At 36.2% G+C, this 11,819-nt stretch overlaps 1 protein-coding gene across 1 annotated transcript; it reads left to right on the top strand.

The window, feature by feature from the left end:
* The first annotated feature begins 1,571 nt into the window (after positions 1-1,571).
* LOC124288138 (nodal homolog) lies at positions 1,572-5,121 on the top strand. The gene is made up of 3 exons (XM_046724705.1): positions 1,572-1,899; positions 3,438-3,440; positions 4,280-5,121. Exons 1-3 carry the CDS (start codon positions 1,572-1,574, stop codon positions 5,119-5,121), a joined length of 1,173 nt encoding a protein of 390 aa, XP_046580661.1.
* The last annotated feature ends 6,698 nt before the right edge of the window (positions 5,122-11,819 follow it).

Below are 11,819 nucleotides of genomic sequence, written 5' to 3'. Positions count from 1 at the left end.
CAGTGGAAGCGCTGCCACCCCCTTACTTCCCCATAAACTTGTCAATCATTCCAGAGACGTACAACAGTCACTAATCCAGTGATTATTAACATGGTCAAACTGATTTATCACATCCACTACAGTCATTGTTTTCTCCTCACCTCGAGCTGTTTCTAATCCAATCAAATGCCACCCTGGCTTCACATAGCCAATGAAACTGCGTCATTTCGTGGCTTCTCTTTCTTCAGGGTGTTTATAAGTACACTTGCTACAACCCTAGGAACAATGTGTAATCACGCACACCACCTCACTGTAAGCCTACATGTCTATTCAATAAAACGTTTTGTGTTGAATTATTGTCAAATTACACAAAACGCCAGCCATTTGAACGGGCGATGAAGCCAATTAGCCTGACTGCAGCCCCGGGCTAGCAAGTACCTGCATAAAAAAGAGGGATTTTTTTCTCCAGACAGATTGAAGCGACACATACTAATCCCGTCAATTATTTGTATATACCAGCTCTTGAGGGCCTACTAAACGCCATTGTAAGATAGTATTCGGGTATGGACTTCTTAGAAAAGTTTTGGAAACCGAAAAGACTGTTATAATTGGTTGTAAAGCACTTGATCGCACTTGTTCGGTATATTGTGCTTTGCCATGTAACTTTTGATTGAGTGGCTATTGATATTGTTCAATGGCGTGAACATACATGATAATCTTGCCCACTTGATCCATCTGAACTGGTGCAATTAGACTGACTGGGCCCCCGGGCTCCACACTTCGGTCACAACTTGGGGGTGGGGGATAAACTATGTACATGTATAACGTACAGTCAGAGATAACATGAATATTTGGAACTTTTGGCTTCAGTGCTAGTCCGGCCTATTCGGGGCTCACGTTTTCCTCTTCAAGTTAAATACCTATGCCGGTCTCAGTACTACCCATAGCTACTGGTAATTATCATAAACTAAATATAGTACGAATGATGTTATATAGGATTGTGTTTAAACATTTGTATATCATGATATTTTACGTCCCCTTTGCACATACCAGTTATTCCTTGCCAGCTGTTTCACGACTAACGTAGTGGACTTTGATCAATATAGTTTATGTTATTTTGTATTTCGTGTCAAATGGTTTTCGTGTTCTGGTAAACGAAATGATGCATACCCTCTTGTACTCAAAGTCATTTATGTCAAGGAAAAGAAGTGGTTGAAACATGGATTCAATCGAGTTGTCTGGAATTGGCTGTCTGAATTAACCAGACCTAAATAAATTATTTACCTTAAGTATCAACGTGTGTGCAAAATCAACAAACATTTGAAACAAGGGACACCACTGATGGACAAACATCTTCCGGAAGGTCACAATGATACCTCCTCAAAGCAGCCAGCAAGGTTTGACTCGGGGGATTAAGGCGTTAGCCCTGCGGGATTTGGCCACCCCGATAACACCCGGCCATTGTAAGACCCCTGAAACACAAGCAGCAGGACAAGGTATATAACACGACACGGGAGGTATCACTTCATCACTTAAATTGCTACATCCAACACTTAAACAGCAAAACGTCCGCTGTTCCCAAGAGTAACGCAATGTCATACTTAGGACTTATCATTGTGCTGGCGTGTGTTGGACCTATGTTTATTCATGGAGTAGATTTTCCTCCTCACTGGATCAAATCTGGAGTTGACGTCAGCAAGGATATAACTGCTGAAAAATCAGACTCTGCCGCAGACGACACAATTCGATATTTCAAGAAATGGAGGATTGCGGCGGATTACAGAAAAGCTTCTACGATATTTATGGTGAAACTTTTTAATTTCCTACAGATGGGATCACCCGTTGCTAAAGCGGCCGGGGGAATGTTCAACAAACCCGATCTGAGATTGTCGGACACCATTAGGAGTTTCTCCACGAAAGGTAAGAACATTGGGACGTGTATTGTACTGAGAATGAATGTTTATATTCAACAGTGTTAGAATGAGAAATGTTCGTACATTATACAGTTATGTCCTTGATAATTAACCAACAGAACTGAGTCGGTGTGAGAGGTAGTGATTCTAAACACCCGAATCAAACTATGGATTGGCTTTATGCGTAATATCTATTATTGGGGAATTTAAATAGAATGAACCATATTTTAGTTTGATTGACATTCTAGAAGTTGGTGAGTAAATTAAAAAAATTAAAGAAAAGGATAAAGTTTTGATCGATTCTTAAACTGTTATACATCTCGATAACAGCGTAACATTTGACAATGAATTATTGTTAGATGTAACAAGCAGAAGTTGTTCTTAAGTTGTACGTTTTCTGAACGATATATGTTGTTTGTGAATCAGGATTACGAAAAATATTCTTTTCCAAATTTGACAGGATTAGTATAAATCCTTTGGTCAGCAGAATCGACTCACTGGCTGTTGTGGTTGTTTTGTTCACAATATAATTAAATACTTGTTCTCGGTTCAGAATTACAAACAAACAAAAGAAAGCAGAAAACTTACGACTACGTCACTAACCAACATGAAGCGTTCCCATTTTAATTTTTAACGTGTACAGCTAAATTGAATTTTTGAAGTTATATCTTGGATATTTATAAACATTAGAACAGTCATTTTATCTGATGAAATGTTTATGTTCGATACAAATGGTTACTTTCGGAGATTATCATATGCAAAAACAGTTTGTGTGTATGTTGAATATATACAATACATATTGCACTTTTAAGGTATTACTCGAGATATTTCTGAGAAAAAACAACGAATTAACGAATTAGCAACTTCACGTTCAAAATGAAACATTTGTGTGTATACGGGATCCTAAGTTTCATATACGTTAACATGATGGCTGATTATGACAATGTTTGTGTTACACAGCTGACCTATAAATATTCACAATGACATCTGACGAAGAAGCAAGTATGATGCATGCATGTGTCACAGCCAATATTACTCTACAATTTTATTTACAATAAGTGGTTCACCAGCCTGTAAGTACTGTAAGGATACAAATATGATTGAATCCATTTAGACATGGAAACGACACAGTGATTTTGTCCAAAATATGTCATAATTTTGCAGTGACTTTCTGATCACTGACAAGTTCTCATGTACAGGTACATGTACTTGTTACGGTGTTAAAGTAGATCGCATTTTATATTACCTAATACGTTATTAACGTAAATTAGACGTAAAACCAATTTAAACTAAAACAATCGGATGTACACATTGGTATTCGTTCATTCTTAGCTAATCCATGTTTAACAAGAATAAAAAAACATAAATGAATTTATAATTTATTGTAATTTTAAAAGAAGTACATCTTTGGTGTCCTTGCTATGGATGAATACAGCTAAAGAATACAAAATCAGTTTACTGGGGCCTTTGACTACAATGTGGCCAGTTCTATCCTTAATAGAGACTCAAGCTGATATGGTCATTTTTTCCATTTGAAAGTGAAAGCAGGTGCATCCGTTAATTTTGAATACAATTTTCTGTTTATGTGAAACTCGGGTGGACATAACAAATGGCGACAAATCAAAACGCATTAAGATATTTGCTTACATGTCAACATAAACTGCCGAGATAAAACGGGTTCGCAGCCATGCATGATGCTGGACCTAAAATGAAGAAAACATACATCTTAAATTTGGATAAGGCCAAAAAATAACAAATAATATAAAAGCGGCCCAAGGATGATGCAGTAACCTATACACTGCAAACGAGAGAGGTCCAAGTGCTGAGTTTGATATACCGTAGATAGCTTTGATACAATATCAAATACATCACCACCTTTGTTATCTTATTACTTTTGTTTTCCTCACATATAAATAAATGAGATTTCTGCATCACAGCTTTCAGTCACCCAATTAAGGAATAAGAAAATACCCCGAAACGTCGTGTTCCTTATAATATAAAAGTTGACAAGTGTCATTAAAAGATTTTACATCACATAAAAAAACCCAAACTATTTCCTGTTTGTTTGATGTTTATTCACCATCACCTTCTAGCGCCTAACAGGCAGCTTGGCTTATCCGGGGTAATAATGACCAGATTGTGCGCCTTGAGCAGGATATGTAGTCTGGAAAGGCGCTATAAATATTCTCATTATTATCATTATTATCACTCATGGGTGTATACTTTCTGCCGCCTGGTAGTTAATGTGTACTATTGTTAAAATCATTTTAGAAAGCGTTATATATTTAAGCGATTTCTTATCGTAAATCGCATGAGGTTGTAGGCTAAATGCCACTTACATGCCGTCCAATAGCTCACATCTATCAATTATACTGTCTTATTTGCAGAAATTCTACAACCAGAAGGAAGCAGAAAAGTGGAAATGAGGTTTAAGATTCCCTTTTTACCCCGAAATGAACGACTTCGATTGGCCGAGTTCCGGTGTTTGCGTAAAAAATCCCGAAAATTAAGAACTAAGAAGTACAAGATCAAGATAGACATTTTTAAGGGAGGAAGCCTTGTAAGCAAATTCTCCTTTAGGACATCGCCTTTTGTTCACAGTGAATATGACGTGTTCGACGTCAGTCGTGCTCTGTCCCCTTGGATCAACGGTTACCATGGTAACGTCACGATAAACATTAAACTGCCTTTGAAATATACCAAAACGCTTTCTAAAAACAAGTCAAAGAAAACTGATTCATTGATTGTCTTTTACCTGGAAGATAACGAATTCCTGAAAAATATGTATGAGAGTTACACTGCGGAAGCACGCACGTCTAAGACGTCAGGTGACGTAGTGTCACGTGGGAAGAGAGCGTCACGTGGAAAGAATAGACGTCATCGAAAAAACAGGAGATGGAACAGAGCAGGGAAGAGAGACGGCTGTCATTTGTACGACTTTGACGTTGACTTCAACACTGTCGGATGGGGACAGTGGATCATTCATCCAAAACGTTTCAATTCCAAAGTCTGCTACGGCAGCTGCCCCTCACCCATTGACATACGATACAAGCCCACCAACCACGCCATGTTGCAATCATTGATGAGAACCAAACGTCCTAACTCTGCTCCTATCCCTTGTTGTGTTCCTGTCAAGTTAAAACCACTAAGCATGTTATACTTTGAATATGATGAGATCGTGGTACGTCATCACGAAGACATGATTGCCGATGAATGTGGTTGTCGATGACATCATCATATTGTGACGTCATCAGTGGCGTCGTTTTATTCTACAGCATGATTGCCGATGAATGTGGTTGTCGATGACGTCATCATATTGTGACGTCATCCGTGGCGTCGTTTTATTCTACAGCATGAGGCTATGTGCAACAAACTCAATACTACGGAAGCTGATCTGTGATGACAATCTATGGTGCTATTTGTAGAAACCTGATTATATGGTGTTTCTTTTGGGATTTATACTGTAATATATATGGTGTAAGCATGACAATGAATTAAATGTTACATGTGTAGATCGATGCAATGTGTTTTGGTTATAATTTTACACCGAGTTAATGAATAAGTTAATTTACCCTTCGTTTAGCATGCAAATTGTACATTGAAGCGAACTATGGAACCTTAGAAGCGCGACAAGGAGACATTTGGGATTGTTGCACTTTGGTAAATTTCGACACTTTTGCCTGGATTTGTAAGAGCGACAACTCGACAATGTCCCTCCTAGGATTACATACAGAACCCAAATTTAAATGGTGTGAATGATATACATTTAGATGTGATTGAGTATAAAACCGACCGGGGTAGCTATTTTTCATAAATGAAACACATCAAGATCTAATTCTCCGAAGTTACTACTGGCACCAGAACAATACTCTTGTCAGAATATATGCATAATGACAAAATGTATGGATAAAAACTTCATATACTTGGAACGTGTAAAGTTTCGATACAACATCACGTAGCGTTGTCAACCACCACACAGGAATCTGTACAAAACGTCGCACTTTCGAAATGAAGGAGTTGTTATCCATAATATTGGTCATTATTGTACTTCCCAAACTTCTAAAATGCCACTCAGAGAAGATTATATGAATCCGGTTTAAGCGATCACAGGGATTAACGGCATATAGAATGTGTTAATCTTTCACATCCTAGGAAGTGCCTATAAACTAGAATGCGACATTATCTGTCTGTATGCTTGTATACATGTAGCTCAAATATATATAGTATATGGGGTTGGTTCGATAATTCTAAACATATAATATATCTTATGGCGTATGCTTGAGTGTAGCATATAATTGTCTGTTATTGCCCACAGTGCATTTGCCAAGAGTGTTATCAAACTCGAGCTCCAGATTTTATGTCTGTGAAACTCTCTTCCCATCGGTTTAATGAATTTGTAAACAGTCCATTGATATCCCAAGCCTGTTCGCCCTACATGATATGGCTTGTACGGCAAGGCTCTTATGTTTTACTAAAACACGTTCATCAAATGTTTACACACTGAATAATCCAAGTTAGAACAAACTGCAAAAGGAACGAAAGCGAGTGTTTTTGAATCAGTAATGTTTGTCAATTAACATATCAAAATCATAAATTTTCCCGATTAGTGGGACATATAAAATGCTTTTCTGTGACAACACCCTCTGAAAATAAGAAAAAGTAAGGAATACTTAACACACAGATAACGCTAATGCTATTTATTAAAAGAATGATTCTAAATGTATGTTCATTGGCAGAACATTTAAACTTTGCAACAGAACCTTGACATTTTCAAGTGAGTGATAAAGTCAAAGTTGAAATCAAGGTCAGTATCAAAAGTTGGCCGTTTTGCGTTTCTCCAATATAACTTTGCCGGTTAATTCCATTTGGGGCTTTTGTGGATAATGATTTCTTTTATGCGTGATGGACCTTTTACAAGTCACGTGGTTATTTATGACTTCACAGAATACTTCATAATATATATGTAGATCTATGTATGTTCATTCAACAATGTTTGTAAAGAGAGGGAGGGGGAAACATGAGCAACCATTGATGACATATCTGACGCCCTGATCCGTTATTAATGTTTATAAAATTCCACATCTGATTATGATTGTCAGAAATTGGTTCTGTTGAGAGCAACTTGTTATATGTTTACAAAAGCACACGTTGCGCTATTTATGTATTCATGAACGCATGTTATCAACGTTGTACGCCCTTTAAGACGATGAGAAAACACTTGTTTGAAATTGTATTGTATAGATTCATTGTTAATTAAGCCATTGTTGACTTATAACATATTGTGTGAAACCAAAAGCATTTTCGTGATAAATTATCTTTCAACTATGTAATTCCCAAATGTTTCTTTCAAATTATACAATGTCCTCGTTGGTGAAAGAAAGACAGTACATCACACTATCTTGAAAGAGATTATGTACACTTTAATTGGTATATTCGGAAATGTCGTGATCTGCTGGAGTTGCCTCTGTTCCATGTACCTACAAGGTAAACATTACCTTGTAATGAGTCGTTACAGGTACTTAACCACTGGAACATGACAAGGAGTGTTAGTAATTTCAACAACTTCATTATAATGCTTACACACAGTCCCAAGACAACTCTTCTCGTTCTTTCCTCGACAACATTGTGCATGTATAACGAGAGGTCGTTATCTCGAACAAGAATCATCCCATATGAAAACAATTTCTTGCAAAACACAATATATGAATAGTATACTCAGATTTATCTATGCCACATTTCTCAAACAATGTACATCAATTTCGACCGCAATAATTGGGAATTAAATGTTACATAAAGAGGAACACTTTTTATGGATAAACTACTTCTTTATTGCAATAAATGCATCCCTTCGGTGTAGATGCTAACACCGTAATACTGCTATTCAACTGCTATAAACTCCTATGTGATTATATACCCTTGCACAAACATTTCTTTTCAATTTTCTATTGCTGTATAAGTACATACCTGTATACATTATCAGTGTCTTGATTAGACATGAACGCTTCAACATGTCTATCCTTTCCATTATTTTGCTACATGTATACACATTATCAAAGTGTTGAATAAAAATATCTTTTTTCATTTCTTCTCATACCAGTGATTTAAACAAAATCTTTTTCGGACCCCTTACAGGGACCTTTGTTAAAATGTACGAATTTGCTAAGAACAAAGCGGATAGATAGGGATACTGTGCATAGAATAGCGAGAACTACTGATAATAAAGCGAGTTTGGAACATTTGGATGTGGATGACAGTAAGTAGCTATCGTCATGTATGAGGCGTTAGGCTAGCCCTGTGGGTAAAGCGTTGTGTTGTCATGTGGGAAACTCGTGTTCAATTCCTTTCATGGACAAATTGTGCAAAGCTCATATTTTGTGACCCGTGAAGGTCCAGGTCAGAATTGATCTTCAGTAACCCTTGCTTGTCGTAAGAGGCGACTAACGGGATCGGGTGGTGAGGCTTGCTGACTTTAGTTGACACATGTCATCGGTTTCCAGTTGAGCAGATCGATGCTCATACTGTTGATTGTCTGGTCCAGACTCGATTATTTACAGACAGCTGCAATATAGCTGGGATAGATGGCGTAAAAGTAAACTCACTCGCACGCTCATATTTTGTGTCCCCTGCAGTGATATTGCTGGAAAGGTACTTAAAGCGACGTAAAATCATTCTCACTCTATTGCTAAAATGAATATGTATACTCTTCAAAATAAAGAAAAGTATTCTTTGTAAACTGACTGACTGAGTTTGGTTTTACGCCGCTTTTAGCAATATTCCAGCAACATCACGGCGGGAGACACCAGAAATGGGCTTCACACATTGTACCCTTCTTCGTGAACCTTATTACACACATACTGGAATCCCTCTTCTGATAATTCGGTCTGTGTGAGGGACACAAACGGTGTTGTTTCAGTGATACAGATCATTATTCTAGGCTTCATATGTTTAGCTTTGTCCAACACGGTTGATAAGATTATTTTATTGTATAGGTAATATTTGTTTGTGTAAATATAATACGAAAGTTTGCATTTTACTGTTAGGTTACAGAATGAAAGTTGTTCATTTTGGTTTAAACAGCCTAAAGGAAACATTTTTTGTGAGACACATTATCTAAAGCAACAAGCATGCCTTCCATAAAACGTATGGGATACTTAAATGATTGTGAGGTAGATTTAAATGTTGCAACAATATGTCTTATATATTCATAACTTATGGAGTAAACACAGACCATTGTGCATTACATTTGAGAAAAATACAGATCAAGTCAGGTTATCATGCAGTTTAATTAGGAAAAAATGACAAGTTAAAGGTGATTATTTTAATCTATATTGTTCTGTGTAGGACAAAATACAAGAAAGACAGTGTCAAATATTGTAACATTTATTACAGAGACATCTATTTCTTTACACAAAGCAAAACAGTATGTACAAATAAGCACCATTGTATGTTTCTATATCACAGTTAAAATGGGTCATGCGAAGGTGTCATAGCACAGATTGGATGCATTACAGTTGATTACGATCACTGTTGATCACTGTTCTAGTCATGACGCATGGAGCCAATAACAGTATTCTTATGCATGCAATGCAATGTATTTTACAGACGAAATCGATTTACGTTGTGAAGCTTTAAGAAAGAATGTGAAGAATCAATACTTCAAGTAAACGTTCCCACTTGGGAAAAAGTCATTTCAGTTGACATGCAATCACAAACAATCGCTGGTGATGTGAGACTGGTGAATGGTAACGAGCAATCTAACGTTCTATATCACAGTTTTAACATCTATGGTTAGCTCTCTGAGATTCTATATCACAGTTTTAACATTTATGATTAGCTCTCTGAGATTCTATATCACAGTTTTAACATTTATGGTTAGCTCTCTGAGATTCTATATCACAGTTTTAACATCTATGGTTAGCTCTCTGAGATTCTATATCACAGTTTTAACATCTATGGTTAGCTCTCTGGGATTCTATATCACAGTTTTAACATCTATGGTTAGCTCTCTGAGATTCTGTAGCACAGTTTTAACATTTATGATTAGCCCTCTGAGATTCTATATCACAGTTTTAATGGTTAGCTCTCTGGGATTCTATATCACAGTTTTAACATCTATGGTTAGCTCTCTGGGATTCTATATCACAGTTTTAACATCTATGGTTAGCTCTCTGAGATTCTGATTCTACAGTTTTAACATTTATGATTAGCCCTCTGAGATTCTATATCACAGTTTTAACATTTATGGTTAGCTCTCTGAGATTCTATATCACAGTTTTTTAAAATTTATGGTTAGCTCTCTGAGATTCTATATCACAGTTTTAACATCTATGGTTAGCTCTCTGAGATTCTATATCACAGTTTTAACATCTATGGTTAGCTCTCTGAGATTCTATATCACAGTTTTAACATCTATATGGTTAGCTCTCTGAGATTCTGTATCACAGTTTTAACATTTATGGTTAGCTCTCTGAGATTCTATATCACAGTTTTAACATCTATGGTTAGCTCTCTGAGATTCTATATCACAGTTTTAACATCTATGGTTAGCTCTCTGAGATTCTATATCACAGTTTTAACATCTATGGTTAGCTCTCTGAGATTCTATATCACAGTTTTAACATCTATGGTTAGCTCTGAGATTCTATATCACAGTTTTAACATTTATGGTTAGCTCTCTGAGATTCTATATCACAGTTTTAACATTTATGGTTAGCTCTCTGAGATTCTATATCACAGTTTTAACATCTATGGTTAGCTCTCTGAGATTCTATATCACAGTTTTAACATCTATGGTTAGCTCTCTGAGATTCTATATCACAGTTTTAACATCTATGAGTAGCTCTCTGAGATTCTATATCACAGTTTTAACATTTATGGTTAGCTCTCTCTCAGATTCTATATCACAGTTTTAACATCTTTAACATTTATGGTTAGCTCTCTGAGATTTTCTATATCACAGTTTTAACATCTATGGTTAGCTCTCTGAGATTCTATATCACAGTTTTAACATTTATGGTTAGCTCTCTGAGATTCTATATCACAGTTTTAACATCTATGGTTAGCTCTCTGAGATTCTATATCACAGTTTTAACATCTATGGTTAGCTCTCTGAGATTCTATATCACAGTTTTAACATCTATGGTTAGCTCTCTGAGATTCTATATCAGTTTTATCTATGGTTAGCACAGTTTTAACATTATATGATTAGCCCTCTGAGATTCTATATCACAGTTTTAACATTTATGGTTAGCTCTCTGAGATTCTATATCACAGTTTTAACATCTATGGTTAGCTCTCTGAGATTCTATATCACAGTTTTAACATCTATGGTTAGCTCTGAGAGATTCTATATCACATTTTAAAATCTATCGTTAGCTCTCTGGGATTTTATATCACAGTTGTAACATCTATGGTTAGCTCTCTGAGATTCTGTAGCACAGTTTTAACATTTATGATTAGCCCTCTGAGATTCTATATCACAGTTTTAACATCTATGGTTAGCTCTCTGGGATTGTATATCACAGTTTTAACATCTATGGTTAGTTCTCTGAGATTCTGTAGCACAGTTTTAACATTTATGATTAGCCCTCTGAGATTCTATATCACAGTTTTAACATTTATGGTTAGCTCTCTGAGATTCTATATCACAGTTTTAAAATCTTTCGTTAGCTCTCTGGGATTTTATATCACAGTTTTAACATCTATGGTTAGCTCTCTGAGATTCTGTAGCACAGTTTTAACATTTATGATTAGCCCTCTGAGATTCTATATCACAGTTTTAACATTTATGGTTAGCTCTCTGAGATTCTATATCACAGTTTTAACATTTATGGTTAGCTCTCTGAGATTCTATATCACAGTTTTAACATCTATGGTTAGCTCTCTGAGATTCTATATCACAGTTTTAACATCTATGGTTAGCTCTCT

Source organism: Haliotis rubra, unplaced genomic scaffold (genome assembly GCF_003918875.1).
Source record: "Haliotis rubra isolate DU_JTF1 unplaced genomic scaffold, ASM391887v1 Scf412, whole genome shotgun sequence".
NCBI classification, from domain to species: Eukaryota; Metazoa; Mollusca; class Gastropoda; order Lepetellida; family Haliotidae; genus Haliotis; species Haliotis rubra.
Note: the sequence above shows the minus strand (reverse complement) of the source record. Positions and strands in the feature narration are given on the sequence as shown.

Excerpts from the sequence above, each read along its gene's own strand:
- LOC124288138 (XM_046724705.1), top strand. The coding sequence starts at position 1,572 with ATGTCATACTTAGGACTTATCATTGTGCTGGCGTGTGTTGGACCTATG.